The sequence below is a fragment of the Oryza glaberrima genome, chromosome 11 (assembly GCF_000147395.1).
Source record: "Oryza glaberrima chromosome 11, OglaRS2, whole genome shotgun sequence".
Classification (NCBI taxonomy): Eukaryota; Viridiplantae; Streptophyta; class Magnoliopsida; order Poales; family Poaceae; genus Oryza; species Oryza glaberrima.
In genome coordinates this window covers 24,701,761-24,719,940 of record NC_068336.1, presented here as the reverse complement: position 1 = coordinate 24,719,940, position 18,180 = coordinate 24,701,761, and the positions used below count along the sequence as shown (strand labels likewise).

Here is an 18,180-nt window from a genome sequence, read left to right as displayed (position 1 = left end):
ACAAATCTGGTCATAAAAGGGTGTTTACACTAATGTCCAGCCAAATTTTGTTTTAAATTATGTAAATTAAAGTTAATATCACATAACTTTACATATAAAGTCACATTTTTCATAAAATTTCATGATCATGCATGATTCATGCAAATGATATGCAAGAGATGAGTGCATGTGTATCTAGGTTGTAAATTGACATTCCCCAGTAACATCTATTCCTTCGTTCAATTACTAGATCAATATTTTACAATTTAATACATCCGTCCCCCAAAATCTCATTTTGGCTATTTATCTCTTTGTTCTTTAGGATGAAACAGCTAACTTTGAACTTGAAATTAAATAATTGCACTTTGATAGATTAGAAACTGTACAAATATAAAGGTACATGCGCGTTATCACCTGTCCATCCGAACGCAGCCATATACATTATTATATGCAAGTTTTGGTGACTGAATGACAAGAATGCAAACAGCAAATAAAAGTGAAAAACGAGAACCTTCGTACGTAACCACATATCCTTTGGAAACGCATGGTTTGCAGTAGAGATTTTCCCCAAAATTAAACGGGCTCCACAAGCTCCGGAAAATTCAGGCAATAGTCCCGGCCTGTTCTCCTCGCCGGTTGGTTGCTAAAATTCCCTCTTGCTTCTTGCATTTGCCTAGTTCAATTAAAATGTCTTGGCATCACCTCCCAAATTCAACGGAGAGAAATCAACTGGCTGAAACCGCGTGGATTTGGACCCCAATACAAATAGGCTGCATTTGATTTAAACACTACTTTACAGTGCCAAAGTTCATGAAGGTGCCTATGTATCAGAAATATTTATATAGTATTTGTTTGCCAAAGCATGCAGGTGCAGCACGTAGACTTCAATAATTGTTTACTCATGTGTTGGTTTTGCTTTGATGTGGCCGAATTGTTTTGCTAACTTTGAGAGAATTTTGTAATAAGTGGTTGTATTTTTTTTAGAGTAAAGTCTGGGATTTATTTTTATTATTTTAAAAAATGCAGGTGCGGCAGGTCTCGGTTGATTTGTGGTGCTTGACCTGAAAATGTGGCCCAACCAAGGTCAACGGGAGTTATTGATCAGCCCAAATAAGCACACGTCGATCGAATGGGCTGTACATATCAAGGCCCATTATGCCAACTGCTACAGTACCGTCTGATGTAACTCAATAAGTCAAACAGTAGTCAACACAGCTCTGCAGAAATCGCAGTTTTGACAAATTGCAAATACTCCCTCCGTATCAAAATATTTGACACCGTTGACTTTTTAGCATATATTTGACCGTTTGTCTTATTAAAAAAAATTTAAGTAATTATTTATTTTTAACATATCATTTGATTCATTGTTAAATATACTTTCTTGTACACATAGTTTTACATAATTCATAATTCTTTTAATAAGACGAACAGTCAAACATGTGTTAAAAAGTCAATTATGTCAAATATTTTGAAACGGAGGGAGTACAACGGGTAGACATTGTAGCTTCTCTAGGATCCATTCTCGTTATTTAGGTACACTTGATGACTTGAACAATGAGCGTAACACACATGATGCTGCAACACCGAGGCAGTTTGCAGGCTTCAGCGACCTGAAATTTCTCTAGCACACCCCATGCTGCAATGTGTGTTATCATTGTAGGAGTACGTTTTAGCAGTAGTAAGCTGGTAGTTTTGGTTCTGGTAAGATTACACTGTCGCAGCTCAGCATCAGAAGAACATCCCACATGCTTGGCCGCTCCTCGGGACTCTGCTGAACGCACAGCAGCGCTATCTGAACCCATCTCTTCAGCTCAGCAGCATGGGTCTCATCGTGCAGCGACGGATCGATCAACTCCATCAGGTTTCCATCTTTCCACAAGTTCCAAGCCTGAGTAGAAAAATTGCTGCTGGTTAATGAGTGATCAACTCTGAATAATGTGTCAGGCTTGCATACCCTTCAGTTCCTCTTCAGGAGTAGCACTCGGAAAGGTTCACTTACCCACTTATTTAGAGGCCCGTAGTTGCGTGATTCATCAGAAAGCGCCAGTGAAGATGGAGAGATGTGTTTTCCTCTAATGATCTGAAGAAGCGTAGCGCCAAAGCTATACACATCTGTCTGGAGAGAGAGACAGCCTCCCTGTTTATATTCAGGGGCCATAAACCCACTGAAAAAGATGAAAAATTAATCAATCACAACTAAAAGCAGATCAAACAGGGTTAAATATTAGAGTATTTTAAGGTCCTAAACGATGTACTGCATTTTTTTCTAGTGAATTTTGCCTTTTGGTAACACCTCAGTATTAATGTACAAAGAAGCACCACAAATTAACACTAAAACCTATGGCACCTAATCTGAGGACTGTAAAACCACTCCAAAGTATAACCATTGAAGATTGTGCTGTACAAAACAGCCTTACCGTGAGCCCACCACGACGCCAGTGCAGTCTTTATCCGCATCTGCCTTAAGTGCTTTTGAAATGCCAAAGTCACAAATCTTCGGTTTCAGAGAAGCATCCAGGAGTATGTTGCCTGGTTTCAAACCCCCGTGAATAATACGTGGCTCGCATAGCTTGTGTAGATATACAGCTCCCTGAGCTATTCCTCTAACTATTTGGGAGCGCTTAGGCCAATCCAATGGTTCTTTTGTTGCTCTTTCACCTGTAAATGCGAGAAGCAAGTATGGATATAAGTGAAAATGAATAGGAGGGTACTCCTACATCAATATCAACAGGATAATTTGGTCTCAAAACTGAGATTGATAGTGCTAATTGAACTGAATCCTACCAGTTATGAATGAATCCAAGCTTCTGTTAGGCATATATTCGAAGACTAGTATCCTCTCCCTCTTTCTCGTGCAATATTGTCACGCCCCGAACTAGTCCCGAGCGGAACTAGCTCGTGACGCTCCAAATTAACCTGTTAATTGATACCAGTCCCAGGAAACAGTGCTGGTATAACAGGAAGACAGAATATCACAGCAACAGAGGTCTCTTTATTGTAGAGTAGGGGTACAGTCATGTTGGGCTGCGGACAGATCCCGAGCTCACAACTGCATTACAAAAGGAATGCGGAAGCCAAGACTTGGACCACACATCACAGGCGCGACTTGGGAACTAGGCCGAAACCCTAAAACTCATCGTAGCCGGCTTGCTCCTGAAGGAACTCCTCGTCAGCGGGATCCGCTTCATCTTCTTCAGCAACTGGGGGGGGGGGAAATAATTTATAAGGAGCAAGGGTGAGTACGAGAGTACTCAGCAAGCCATGGGAAATAAGTGTTTAATGCAGGCTTCAAAGAAGGGCTGTTGTTTTTGCAATTGATTTTATTTGAACTCTTTCCTGAAACAACTAAGTGAGTGCTTCTCAAACGACACGGATGAGAATGTGCGTCTCGTCCGGTCGGAGTTTGTGCAATGTATCAGTCTTTTGAATTGATCAAGATTGGCACCCGGCCAATAGCTTTCAAACGGCCACCCGGGCCTGGCTGGTCCCATCAGCCGCAGATTTTCCAAACATCAAACCCATTTCACAACAGCAAAATTTCACAAGGCAGTAGTCAAACAAAACTACGCTAGGAATCACCTCACATCCGCCCATGACCGTGGGCACGGCTGTTCGGACAGTTTAATAACCTCTGCAGAGGGGGTACACTTTACCCACACGACATTACTAACCCGGATCATCCAGCCCGTGCAGAACGGCCACGACTAGAGACCTTAAGGCTTTCATGACAAGGCATTTCGAAAGCCGACACAGGTTCACCATATGCCAACGAGAGGGGTCCCAGACCAACACCAGATTAGGTCCCAGACCATACTGTGCCAGGAAGCCCAGGGGTCCTCCCCGACACCACCCCGGCGAATCCACATGTCTCTTGGCATCAAGGCTCCCCCGATTGGCTAATTACTCAGCCAGGGGTGTCCCATTCCACCCATGTGGTCGTACTTGTCTTATGTTCGGATGAAATTCCAAGGAAACGGTCCTTAAGTGCAAGAGCGGGAAACCGTACTCCCGGTACGTTCCCCGGTCCGCGGTTTTGGAAATTCATTTAGTTCGCAAGCACCGACCCAGGTGTCGGGTTTTCCAAGTCTTTTGTAAAAATCCAAGTTTTACCCAAGAACTTACTCAGATTTTAAGTTTGAAGGCGACCGTCGATACTCGCACAGAGTGCACGAATATCGAGGCGCGACTAGGTGGTTACAAGGGAACATGGTATAACAATTAACAGTGGAGGGATCAGATGCAACAAGTTGGGTAGGCCCACCGGTCTGCCTTGCAGACGGGGCAAACAGATCAAGTGCAATCCTATCAATGCATAATATTTTGCAAGCAAATTAATTAAGTTCAAATATAGGCTCAAGATGTTCAAAGGTGGCTTGCCTTGCTCGAGATTTGGAGCTTGATCCTCGAAATCCTCGCACTGCGGATCTTCGGGCTCCGACACTACACGCGAAACGGGGCAACTCAACAAACGGCAAAAAATAAAGCCCTATTATTGACCTCTAAGCGTGCCTTTAGATAGATCTCGAGATTTGAGGAATTTTGGAAGTTGAACGGAGTCAAACGGACTTACGGTTGGGAAGATATTGAATTTCTAAGATTATTGGATTTTTGGTCTAAAGGAAAAGGATTTATTTAAACCCTTTTTGAAAAAGAAAAGAAAAGAAAAAGAAAGAGGGAGGGAAATTAGACTTCCCTCGGGCGGGTAGGGCGCGGCCCGAGAGAAAGGGGCGGCTCGGCCGAGCTTAATGGGCCGGCCGGCCCAAGAAGGCGGCCCATGGCGCGCGCGAGCGGGGAGGGGAGAGAAAGAGCCGGTGGGCCGGGTCCATTCCGCGTGGTCCCGAGTGGGACCCGCTTGTCGGCGGCTCGGCTCACCGTGAGCGAGGTGCATGCGGGCGTGCTAGGGTTTGGGGAGGGGGGCGCGGCGCATGCGCGCGGTTCGCGGAGGACGCGGTGCGACGGGCCCACGCGCAGCCTCACGGCTCGCGGTGGACCGCGCGCACGGGGAGAGAAACGGAGGGGGCGGCTGGCCGGGTCAGCCGATCCGGTCGTGGCCGAGGTGGCGCCGACGTGGCGCCTACGTGGCTGCCACGCGGGCCGGCGGGAGGTAGACGACGACGTCGGCCGAAACGGACGGCGGGCGGCGGCGGCGAGCGGCGGAGCGAACCACGGCGATACAGGCGAAAGCGAGCACACCGGGAGGTTGCACGGGACGAGAGGAGACGAGCCAACGGCTCGGATTCGCCGGGGGATGCTCGACGGCGGCGGATTGCGGCGGCGGCAACCGGCGGCAGGAGAAGGGGGAAACGGCGATGAGGTCACGAGGGGTCGATTCCCGGCGGTGAGAGCATCTACGCGGCTACGGGAATCCGTTGCTAGCGACGGATTGGGCGGAGCTATGCCGAGCGGGGCCGGCGACGAGCGGCGCTTCCGAGCTCGGGCGGCGACGGCGGCGAGCACACGGCGGGCGGCGGCAACGGTCGGGGCGGCGCCAGCTAGCTACGGGGAGGCTACTCGTGCTACTACCCGAGTCTAAGGGGAGGAGATGGAACGAGGAGGGAGAACGGAGGGCGACACTACCGTGCGGGGTGAAGGGGCGCAGTGACGAGAGGCCGACGGCACGGGAGCGATCTCTCCGGCCTCGGGCCGGGGAAGAGGAAGGAGAGGGTGCGCCCGGAGTCCCCTTCCGTGTCCTCGCTCGTGCCGGCTCCTCCGACACGCGCGACGGCGAACGGCGACGGCGAACGGCGACGGCGAACAGAGCACGGGAGGCGGCGACAATGGAGTGGAGACGATGGGACAAAACGAGAAGAGAAAGGGAGGGAGGGCACCTGGGCTTTAAAGGGCGGCAATGACGGTTTGGAAACCGACCTTGGGCGGTCAAGGCGCGAGCTGGCGCTCGGCGCTCGCAGCCAAAACGGCGACAGAGGGGGGGAGGGGAGGATGACGCCGGCGATGGGAGGAAAAGGGAGAAAGGAAGAGGGAAAGGAGGCTTGCCTCCTTTCCATTTCGGGAAAAGGAGGAGGGAGAGAGGGCGACGCGGCAGAGAGGGCGGAGGGCTCTGCCTCCGGCCCTTGGAGGCTAGCTCGCGGAGTGGCGGGGCCGGGTTGTGACGACGGCGATGACGGCGGACCGGCTTGGAGCGGAGCGGCGACACGGGCGGCAGGCGCGGGCAGGCGCGGGCAGAGCCTGACGGCGGCGGCGACCAGGCGGTCGGCCACCATGGCGCGCGCGCGCGGGGAGCCGCGGCTATTTGGGCGGCGTCGGCGGGAACGGCAGCGGGAGCAGGAGGGAGGGCTCGGCGCGGCTCGCGCGCTCGCGCGAGCAGCGCTCGGGTAGAGCGGGGGAGAGGGAGAGAGAGAGAGAGAGAGAGAGAGAGCGAGCCGGGGAGGGAGGGGGAGATGGGCCGAGGGGGATTCGGCCCATCGAACCCTAGGGAGGCAAAATAGACTTTTGCGGAGGGATTTGATTTGGGAAGGATTTGGATTCGGGATTGAACTCGACGATGGATCGGGGACTTGAGACCTGAGATGGCACGGGCACTAGACAACAAGCAAAGAAACGGATTTCGCAAATAGGATTTTTAAGAGCTAGTTTTCCCGCTAGGCGCCAAGACGGAACGGGCGCTACAAATATCCTAGAAGCTTAACTATATTTGTAGAGCATATTTCCCATCCTTGAAGAGGTACCACGAGGTACTATGAGGTACGAGTTACCATGAGGTACCAATCTAATCTAACCGTTGGTTTAGCAGGGGTATGATTGGGCTAACAAAATAGCGACATCCTCTGAGCCGCCCTCTTCTCCCCTCTCCCATCTGCCGCATCACGTCGTTTGTGCTGGCCATCTACGCCGCGCCGCCGTCGCACATCTAGGCTGTCACGCCGCCGCCGTCGCATCGAGGCCACCCCCGGGAATGTCCGCAGGGTTCGTGACCTTCATGCTTGTGCCCTCGCCGCCAGCTCTCGCCCGCTCTGTTCTCGTTCCAATTCACCGCCCTCGAGATCGCTCTAAATCATCAAGCTTGTCCGCCGGCCCGTCGAGCTCGCTCCGATTCTTCAACCTCTGTCCGTCGGTGCACTCGAACTGGCTGGTGCTTGGAGCTCCTTCTTTGCAACTCCGTGATGTTCTGTTTCCACAATAACTTCACCAATGAATTTAACCTGGGCAAATCTGCCTAAGTGTTCATCCTTGTTGAAAAATCTGGATGAGAGAAACCAAACATCTGAAGTTCTTGATATTGATATAGATATAGTATGTATGCATGTTTCCTGTTCAATAAGCCAATTTATCTATCAACTAGAAATTTCAATTATTCAGAACGTTGTTTTCACCCATGGCTCCATCACCAGTCTTAAAAAAAAAACTATGGCTCCATCGTCTTGCCCTGGACGCGTAGCTGCTGCCTGCTGGTGGCCTTGGCTTCATACCATGATGCAGGGGCAGCGTCCACCTCCTCTTCCATGCACAACTGCGACAGTTGCTGCGGCGGCGAAGCTCATCTCGGTGCCTCGGTCTGCATCGGCCTCTTAGCACAATGAGGAACAACGGCCACCATCCGAGAGGTCTCTACCACCGTCGTCTGCTCCCACGGCCGCCGCCTCCGCTGTACTAGCGCTGAGGACGAGGGAGGAGATAGGGTAGTACTCTGCCCGCATCCCCATATAGGACCACCTCCCCCGTGGTCACCGCCGCCGGGAGGCCGACTGCCGCATCGGGTTGGTTGATTTGTGGCGGCGATAGCAAGCAGTGCGATGTTCCCTTCCAATTCATATGCGAAAGTACTACTCTGCCCTTCCACCGTTGAAAATTACTCGGTACCTGCTTTCCTAGAGACGCGGTACCGCGACGTACCAAGCCTTTGCAGCCGTTGGATGGTGCGTAATGGACGACTTGGATTTGGTACCTCCTTTCTTCAAGGACTGTAAAAACTCTCATATTTGTATGCTGAAGCTTTGGGATTAGATCAAGCTCATTCTCAAGCTGGTGAAATGGAATTTTGTCAACATATGATGCTCTTTTCACGGCAACTTCAAGTCCTTCATTTAGTTGCCCCTAGGAGTAAACGCCAAATGCAAGTCAATAATGGTAAAATTCATCATAGAAAGAGAATCTAATATCTTAGTACAAGAGAAGATGTTTCAAACGACTTCGCTAAAGATGAATCATTTTGCTGAATGCAGAAGCCAGCAAAGAGCAAAGCATATGCAAATCCTTACCTGGTAAACAATGCTAAAAGCACCTACACCGATTTGGTTTTCCAGAGAGAAGTTGTCTGTAGCAACCTCCAATTGAGAGAAAGCGAACCTTTTAAGGCCTGTCATTTAGACAAACATGTATTATTTAGTATTTCGAAACTTCCCTTGGCATTACAAATGGAATTGCCGAATTGGAAACGCAGTCATGATTTTACAATACTAAGTTTTGGATTATTGATCATTCATCATTACCTATTTCTTTTTGGGCAACAAGCATGCCAGTGTTGGAAGAGGTAGCAATGCTCTTCCAGGGATGCCACCAACAGCATCTTGATAACTTCTTTTCTGCTGATGTTTCTTCAACAATATTATGTAGGACTGTAGAAAACGGTGATTCAAGTTTACTGTGCTAAATGCATCAATATTTTAAGAACATAGAACAGCACTCAAGAAAAGAAAGTTTTTTGTTCATTTAGCCTGTTTTCGTTTGTGAAAATAACCCTTGCTGGGAAATTTTGCAGAAATATAAGAATTCATATGAAATAGGATTACCAGAAACCGAGGTTTATTTCTTCATTTTTTCCCATGGAGGGTAATTTTAGGATCATGACAAAAAAAAAGGGCAAATGAAAATTATAGAAATCAAGAAAAGCACCTACAGGTACTTATCCATGATATGTAGATTGGCCCATAAAAATGAAGTACCTGGCTCGTTAACAGAGGAAGGCTCTGTTACCAGTTGAGCTTTCCCTGAAATACCCAGTGTTTCTCCCCTATCATTGCTGCATGCATTGGGGGGGAAAACTCAAAAAAATAAAATTCAAATATAATAGCATAATTAACTTTTGAGATTTTTTCAAAAATGTACATCAATAACCTAATATCAAGCCTTTAGATACACATACATACTGTGATCAGTATCTCACCGGTCATTATATTTGAAGTGTTGAGCAGGCAACCCTAGAGCAGGTGCTAGTACGCCATCCTGAAATAACAACTTAAGTTAGGCTCAACCGATTAAGCAGGCATTTATCAGAACACATACACTTCCTCTCATATTGTTGGAACAAACTTCAGAATTACAAAATGGATAGATTGTTTGAATTATCCTATTTTAGGCATTTGGCAGTTGCACGTTAGAGTGTATGTTTAGGGAATGCACAAAAGATTTGTGTTGCACAGTACACTGTAATTTAGCAAATGAAGATCGATCTTAGCTGTTGTAGACTTGTAGTAACAGCGTAGCATGGATGTACCTGCAGCTGAACAACATCTGGAGTCTGCTGGACCAGAAAGTAACGTGTGGTTTGATCACCATTGATGATGGTGACGAGTGCCGTCAAGTGGGTAACACAAAATTTCAGAGCCTTGAGCACCTTGCGCAACTCTTTGGCGGTATGGTCGCTCTTGCAGAAACGGTATGTGCAGCTCCTCTCCCGACAGAATTCGATGACCTCGCATGCCCTACGAAGAGTTGACCTGAGCCTCTCTGTTGGTTTCCACATGTCAGGGTCCTCTATGACCTTGGATTTCTGCAGCCGACCGAGCAGATCAAGGATCAATTCCGCACGTTCGGCGAGCAGCTCACAGTCCTCCTTGTTCTGGCTCACTGTCTGGACACGCTCCTTGATTTCCTTGACCAGACTGGCCACGTCCAGGCCAACCAGCTGCGCTACATTCGCAGCAAACCCCAGGCAGCAACACACCTCTATAATCATATCTGATTGATTCCCTGCATGCCATGACATGTGCAGACAGAGGAAGGTGCATGTCAGAACAGAACTTGTAAACCTTTCTAAACAAGAACATGTAATTCATATCCTAGCTAGCTATGTACATATATGCAGCACAATATATACTAAATGATCATATGGATCAGAAAGAAAACTCAAGCATGCATGCCATTAAATAATTAGCAGGAGATAGCTAGCTTCTTAATTTCACTTTTCCCCCAACTCTAGCTTACTTTGACAGACCTTCAAATCAGCTTGCGCAGTCAGGAATTCAGCAAGGATGAGGAGATATCTGATGATGCACCTCACCCCAGCCTACTCCGGTTGCAGCATTATATATATGAGGTGAAAGAGGAAGGGCCTAAAATACAAACACCTGGGCATCAAGACTATCAAGGTCCAGGTCTTGTTGTAAAACAGAGAGGACTTAAGTGAATTAACTGGTGGATTCTTTTAAATAGTTGTGGAGCCAATCCATCCAAACTACCTGCTCAATCATCACGATTCGCGACAAGACAATTATATATATGAGGTGGTGATGAATAAGAAACCAATAAAATCTTGCCATCAAGACTATTCAGGTCCAGGCCCCCATTGTCTTATTCTTACTTTTCTTTTTTTAAACGATATCTTACTTTTCAAAAAGAAAGAAAAAGTAGCAGAAACAAGAAGATTGAAAATGAAGTAAGAAAGTAGCTAAATCCCATTTTTAACTGATGCCAACAATGCGCCCACTAATTAATGTCTTCCACTCCTCCTAGCTCATACTTCAACTATTTAAGTGCTAATATTACAATAAAACGTGATGCTTCTGCATACTTGCATAGTACTCCTATATATCATATCTCCATGAGAGGGGCTGCCTTTCGGGAGACACATAGTTTTAACTTCATGGACAAGATTCCATGTTCATTGATTTGAGGGAAGGAGTTACCTCATCAGAGAGTACTACAACAGCCGCTTCTGATTCGCTTTTAGGCTCAGCATCTTGAACTGCTAAAATTTCAGTGATAAGGAGAACTCAGTATCCCGATATTGTTGAGACAAAAATCCAGTGAAATGACCTTGTTGACTGCAATCGTGCGGCATCAGAAAACTTGTAAAACGCCAGTACTCTGATCCCAACACATCCAAAACAAGAACTGTCTGCCTGTGCTGTCTGCCGCATTTGCACGAACACCTTCCGCTCGTGTCCCATATGCACACAGAAAAGGCGGCGGGCCAGATCCTTTTTCTGCAAAAAGAACATCCACATCCTTGCTTCGCGGGGAAGAGACCGCGCGCTTACGGACAATTCCACGAACGCCTCGTGCTGACGAGGGGTAGACACCGTCACCGCACCACCAGGGCGATCGGCTCCTCCCTGCCGCCTCCGCCTCGCCGCCGCGCCCGCAAGACCTGCGCCATGGATGGTTGGTAGTAGGAGACCCGAGGCCAAAGCCTGGCGGCGGCGGCCGGCTGGAACGCTCGCCGAGTCTCACCGACGCGACCTCGAGGAGGTGAAGCGGACAAGCGGTGCTTCGGGTTCAGCTACGACGAGAGAAAGAAGCCCAGTAGCCCACACAAAGTTAACGGGCTAGAGGAGCAAATCCGTTACCAAACATGCATACCACCAGGCCCAACAACGCGGACATATCTTTTTCTTTTTTAGAGAAGGATATTTTTTACCCGGCCTCTATATTCAATCGGATATATACTGCCATTTTAAATTAGAAACTTAGCTTATCAAACAGGGAATTTAGCCCTCAAATAACCCAATCTGAAATTCGCTCCTATGGAGATTTGAACTCAGGACCTTCGGGTGCTACTCAGGTCACTGCAAGTAGTAGGCTACATGCCCTTTCAGGACGCGGACATATCTAGAAGCACATCTAACAGCCAGAAAAAAAAAAGAATCGAACGGTCAGATAAAACATGAAGCAAATCCAACGGTCAGAAGAAGATGTTTACCACATTGTTAATTTTCGTTGTTACCTTTCAACACAATTGGTAGTGTTTACGACATTGCAGAAGTTGAGTTTCAAATTTTTTTTCGTGAATTGGTAGTGCTTCTTTCCATTGTTACTATAAACAATAATATAAGATTATGTACTCCATTGGATATGTTGCGATGCCGTGAACATGCACGCTAACTAGTAAATAATAGTACTAGAAGGAGTTCTGAAACCGTAGTGTGATACAACAGTTGAATTATGTAACATAACAGTCGATGTTTTTTTTTTCTGAAACATAAGTACTAGTACAGTTCAATTTTCTGCATCAACAAATGCTAATACATACAGCAAGAATATTTCTTGAAAGTAATACATCCATCAAGAATAAAACAATAAAATATCCATTATCTAAATAAAGAATGAAATTAATCAGAAATCATGATAGATTACTAGCTGGCAACAAAGCCTTCAGTTAAACTGGTCCTGGATATGCAGAGCTATGAGGCCTCTCATTCTGGTTCTCATTGTCCGGAAAGATGTATGCATAACAGTCAAACATGTCCATAGAGCCGTCACCAATAACATTCTGCGGTACATTTGCTGGTCCGATCATGTTGTTGCCTCCATAAGAGGTACCCTGAAGAAAGAATGACCCGTTAGCATTCAAGGAGTGTGGAACAAGACAAAGATACTAGATACTATGATCTGAACAATCAGAGGCAGTCTTGTATTCTTGGCGTACATACAATTGGTTAACTGTTGTTAAAGCTGCATATTGCAATCTTGAGTCAACGGTTATGCAGCTTTTCGTCAACTTCGGATGGAGATTCACAAATAGAATTCAATAGTCTTTTGATTTTTTTTTCTTGTGTTGCGTTTAGTAGTTTGTGTGTGCTCCTGTTTTATTAGAACTATGTTTTTATGACTTGTTGAGGTGCGTTTGTGTTTGCTTGAATTGGTGTAATAATTGGCTATAACTCTTTGAGCAAAGACCTAGATTCTATTCCATTATCTAAAAAATAATAACAAAAAAATTTGTGGGTAAAACTTTTACATCTGTATTCTTACCGATTTAAAAGCTAATGGTAGAAAAACTATGATGAAAGAGGTAAAAAAGATAGGTTTTAAAATTCAAATTTTAACATGGGCTTATAAGTTCATCCGTGTTCTTACAAACTGAGCCAACGGAAAAGAAACTCCACTTACTTCAGGTGCCTGTGCAGTATAACACTGCATATCAGCAATGCCAAATTGGGCATAGTCATGGTCCATCTGAGTCAGAGCACCTGCTTGATTACTTTAGTTCCAACACAAAAGTATTCCTCAAAACAAAACCAGCAGAAGCAGAAAAAAAAATGCAGAACCAACCTTGAAAGCCATGTAAAAAGTGTTGTCCAAAATCATTATTGTTGTTAGGAAATGCTTGAGGCAGTTCATGTGCATGATAAATCTCAGCTGCTGCAATACCTTGAACTGTCAAATCCAAATAAACAAATTGTCAGGAGTTGAGTCTGATGAAAGACAAGAGAACAAAACCAATGCCTTACCTTGAAATGTAACATGCAAATCTGGAGGATTTTGTGCTGTGTCAGTGAAGGGAATGTAAGCATCATCACTGAGCGTCATCACCGGATAGTCATTTTTCATTTCATGATCAAAGCCAATGCTATCCAGCTCATCATATGCTTGTTTCTTCAAACGATTCACTGCATCCTGAGAAAACAAAAAAGAAGTGTAATCTTCTAAGTTCTCATCAAAGGTTTGCATCTGTAGAAGAATGCCAATATCAACGCATACCTGTTGATCTGAACTGAAATTGTCCTTTGCAACATAGTGATCACGAAATTTCGCACCAACGAGGTCATGCACGCAGTTAAAGAAGAGTACAACATGCTGCTCTTCAGCTCTATATAATTTCAGCTTGCAATTCCCTTCGAGATCACACTCTTTAGCATGTTTAATGGTATCTTTCCAAAGCTTATTATCCTTCTTTAGTTTGAAACACTCCTGAACTCCAAGGAATGCATATGTTATAGTTCGTTTTGTCAAAAATAATATTTTACTTATGCTTGTACTGTTTCATGGCATTGAAAGGTAAATTTGCTCTGATATACGAAGAAATGAGTAATAGGCTCTAATTAACATAAACACAGAATTTCTGTAAGGATTTAATTCGTGCACATATGAGAGAGAATTGGAATCCCAGAGGCCTTACATTGCGGATCTTTTCTTCATCCTTATTTAAAGCCTTTACAAACTCTTCCACAGTGTTGATTTGATTATCTTTAAGCCATTTGGTGCGGCATCCCTTTCCTGAAATTCCCTTTAAACGATGTACTTCATCTTTTAGCTTCGGACGGTCACTACTTCTATTTACTGGGGAAAAGGAAACAAAGTAAATGACAATAGATCATATCGTGAAGATTATGCAATCTGTAATTTCAAAGTAAATCCTATGAAAGAATATATTTTGTACGGTCACTAGGAGGTATCAACAGGCCATGTGGAGAATACTTACATAATAATAATAGATTAAACCGGCCTCTACATCAAAAATAAATGTACACTACAAAACTTACATAATAAATACATGATGCAAACTATATGTATTTTTCCCTCTTTTTTTTTTTTGGGGGGGGGGGGGGGGGGGCTTATGCCCTGCGACAGTATAATGTCGTTTTGTAGCTGGCACATTTCTCTCTTCTTAATACAATTAGGTTGGTCGATTTTTGGCTGACCCGACCAAAAAAAAATGATGCAAACTACAGAATAACCAGCTTGCAATCCTGAAGGAAAACTTACGTTTGTTTCGGTAAACCTGCACCACAACAGGATTCATCATCACAGCTTCCTTAATTCGAAGCCCACCATTGTCACTTGTATGAACTTTTGCTGCCAGAATGAGCCTTCCACTTTCAGTCTTCGAAGATGGTATATTGAAAAATACATCAGAAGGAGAGGCCTCCCCATTCTTCAGCTTGACTTGACATACTCCTCCTAACGCGGGCCCTTGTGAACTACTTACTATGCGGTGATCAAACTCAGATTCGGTCCAATTATCAGGCACAACATCATAAAAGTTACCATGGAGAGCCAAAATTTCAATTCTTGCAGAAGAAAGTGGACCAGATGTAATTATCTGATTATCCCTAACTATGGCAATTTTGATAGTTGTACCATCCTCCGCTGTAATTTTTTCCTTTGTAAAAACGAGAGGGTTCAACTTATTGAGGAACCTCAACTCAACTCTTTGCCCCTCCTGAGCTTCACGCGCGACAAATCTAGCAGCTGTTTGTTCTTGATTCACTTCCTCAGTGATGGCAGCAGACTCTTGATTTACCTTTGATCTACAATGCATACACAAATAGTATGAAACCCCTTCTCTATCAACATATAGGAGGCAAAGCTTTTGCTCTCTTTTAAAAAAAAAGTATGAAACACCCCTATGTATTAATTCTAGTGTCATTTGAACATCTGACAGTACTTCCAATTTTCCAAAAATCACAACTTTAGTACATCACAAGTCACAGACTCACAACAGCATGAAAAGAACATCATAAAGTTGTTTAGGGAAGCTCCATAAATAGATAGTGAACCATGGATACATGGTAGTTCACAAGTCATTTGAAGTGATTGATAAGAACTGGTTGCCGAAAAAAGAAAAACAATATGAAGAACCAGAGTCTGTGAAACATTGGTACTAGAAATAATAGAAGTCATCTATGCATATTTTTGATAATTTCAAATATCATACCTGTATTGCTGATTAGCATGATGGTTAGAATTTGAATGTTTGATTTGTTCCTGCAAGTTGGGTGAATAATCATTATGAGCTAACAATTGAAGTTTGTCAGGCAAACACCTATTGTTTTTTTTAGAAAAAAATAAATAGGATAAAACTTTTTAGTTTGAGTTGCATTCAACCAAGTAACTTCTTGCAATGAAACTCGATAAAAGGAACTCCCTTATTAGAAAAGGGTTTGAAGTGTTGAACTGTAAAGAAGCAGTGGAACATTTGAAATCTAACCACTTCATGGCTGAGAATATCAGTGCGCTTGTTAAGGGATTGAAGGGAGCTGCAGCCAAAGAAGTGGAAGGAAAAGGGTTAGTTTAAATCCAAAGAAGTGGAAAAAAAGGTTAGTTTAAATAGATAACGAACTTCATCATTCTCTTACAAATAGAAAGATAAGATACCGGTGAACACACAAAATTGGAGACTTCAAGATTAATGGAATAAGTTTGATTCAATTTACTATATTTCATAGCACCTTCGTAGTTCATATTTCTGTCATGTATGGTCTAACAACATGAATATTTCATCTCAACGTTAACATAACAACATAGAAGAGCTATAAATGATCAAATTAGTAGTTGCCCATGTTTAGAGCAATTTGTCTGATTTAGAGGTATCCCTCTAGTCATAAATATTTAATATTTAAGACACGATTTCTAAATGTATCCATTAACTACTTCTCAAGTGTTCACTTTAAAAACAAGAGAATGATGGTCAAGAGTATGCATAGATTCGTCTTGAAAAGTACCATCGTAATATCATAAAATTATTAAATTTTATAAACATATTCTAATATAAATATGATGGTTAAAGTTCCAAAAGTTTGACCGAATTAATCTTGTCCTAAACGCTTTTTTTTTACCGGAAGGAGTATTAAGCATGAAATTTTTAAGGAGTGTTATTAAACAGGAAATTTGCATACCTACTAGCAACAAAAAAAAAGTTACAAGAACAAGGGAGTATCATAAAAAAATAACTATATTAGGATCCTAAATCAAATTTCAAGCGCGTGCTCTTGGTTTTGGTTTTCTGGATTTAACAAAGTTAGAAAGGAGTGGAAAGATATATTATCTGAGCAAGAAGACAGGTAAACTGTTAATCTGTAATCATATTTAACCACTCTACTAGTCCATGAATGGAAGTATGTAATTCTTCAGTCCAAGTTGCAGGGAGTGAGAGATCAATCTTGCTTACCGGTAAATCGGATCAAGATGCTTCTGGAAGGCATTGTCAAATGCTTTCTGAAAGACACAATCAAATGCTTGGATTGCCCTTTGCTGGGAAATAGCATTCTCTCCACGTATCTACAGTAGACAAACACATAACTATGCAATGAGCTACCAAAAAGATCGTAGTATAAAATGATGGGGAAAATGATTTAGATCGATTCAAGACGACGCTGTGGTGGTGAGACAGATCACGGATGGAGAGATGCAGAGCTGCTCTGCTCACCACTCGACGAAGTCGCTGGTTGTATCTCATCTCCTCCTTGCTGCATCAGGAATGGAGGAACACGCAACAGATTATTCAGAAATTAGACCCATCAACGAATACAGATCAGACAAGAGAGTTGCTCGAGACTACCAAATCGTCTCTGATCGTTGGATATAACTGTACAGGATGAACATTATTAAATCCAATGATAAAAAACGATTTGGTATTGTCAGGAACCGATACCTCAAGATATTTTTATTGGACCGGAGTCCATATTGGCGCCCAGAAAGAAAGAAATCAAGCCAAAGGCGAATGGATCGAGGCCATACACTTGCGCGACGAAGAAGAGGACGAGCATGCCGGAGCGAAGCTGCCGCTTCCCCCGCGGCGACGCCACGCCGCCGCCGGCAGCAGCATCCACATGCGGGCGCTTGGGCGCGGGCACCAGGACGAGCCCAGCTGGTGGCGCCTGTGCCGGCAGCGGACGCTTCGTGTGCATATCGCCGGTGAGCCGATCACACCGGAATCCGGCCGATTGCCGTCGATCGACCGACGCCGGTATACACGTAGTACGCTTCTCCGGTCACCGCGGTTGCTCGCCGTCGCTGTGCTTGCGCTCTATACTGCTGTGGCTGCGCTCCGAGCTCGCTTTATGGAGGGAAGTGGACTTGGGAGCCAAGTCGACTCCACTCTCCACCCCGCGCAACTCACGCGGTGACACGGCAAACGAGAAAAATAGTACAGGAGTAGTATAATTTTTCTTACAAATAGTGGAGTAGCAACTAGCAAACAAAAGTGAAAATGAAACCTTCTGATCTCCTACCTAATCCTCTCAAACGCATATGATTTGCAGTAGGATTCAGCCAAAAAAATGGGCTCCGCAAAGTCGTCCGCTAGAAAAGCTCCGCGAAAAAATAAATCAGGGAAGTACTTCATTTGGCCACCTCAAATCCTCAATTATCATTAGTATCATTATGTTTCAGTATTGCCTTCCCAAATCCACTTGCTTGAACCGCGTTGTTTTGGTTAATGATGCTGGCATGCTGCATTTGTAGGATAAGTATGCAATGCAATGCCACGGATGCATGTGCCACAGGTCACTTGTGGTTGAC

General features: G+C 44.6%; 1 protein-coding gene and 1 pseudogene across 4 annotated transcripts; both read right to left on the bottom strand.

Annotated features, from left to right (window-relative positions):
• Positions 1-1,469: 1,469 nt before the first annotated feature.
• Positions 1,470-10,687, bottom strand: LOC127755022 (cysteine-rich receptor-like protein kinase 44; annotated as a pseudogene).
• A 1,394-nt stretch (positions 10,688-12,081) lies between these two features.
• LOC127755021 (calmodulin-binding protein 60 B-like) lies at positions 12,082-17,628 on the bottom strand. 4 transcript variants are annotated; one of them, XM_052280649.1, is made up of 12 exons: positions 17,398-17,628; positions 17,087-17,126; positions 16,829-16,938; positions 15,869-15,917; positions 15,596-15,645; positions 14,644-15,188; positions 14,057-14,217; positions 13,639-13,848; positions 13,389-13,554; positions 13,210-13,314; positions 13,048-13,127; positions 12,082-12,478 (listed from the first exon to the last, which is right to left on the bottom strand). In XM_052280649.1, the coding sequence occupies exons 1-12, from the start codon at positions 17,565-17,567 to the stop codon at positions 12,314-12,316; spliced, it is 1,851 nt and encodes a 616-aa protein (XP_052136609.1). In that variant the 5' UTR covers positions 17,568-17,628; the 3' UTR covers positions 12,082-12,313. The 4 variants fall into 4 exon arrangements, 2 of the variants coding, with proteins under 2 accessions (XP_052136609.1, XP_052136611.1); XM_052280651.1 differs by having other exon boundaries at positions 13,210-13,299; XR_008012947.1 differs by having other exon boundaries at positions 12,401-12,478; positions 13,048-13,113.
• Positions 17,629-18,180: the final 552 nt, after the last annotated feature.

Bases quoted from the DNA above. Each gene is read 5' to 3' on its own strand.
- LOC127755021 (XM_052280649.1), bottom strand. From the start codon at position 17,567: ATGCACACGAAGCGTCCGCTGCCGGCACAGGCGCCACCAGCTGGGCTC. The intron at 16,939-17,086 runs GTGAGCAGAGCA...TGTCTACTGTAG, and splicing joins ACCAGCGACTTCGTCGAGTG to ATACGTGGAGAGAATGCTAT. The intron at 15,918-16,828 runs GTAAGCAAGATT...CTTTGGCTGCAG, and splicing joins CATCTTGATCCGATTTACCG to CTCCCTTCAATCCCTTAACA.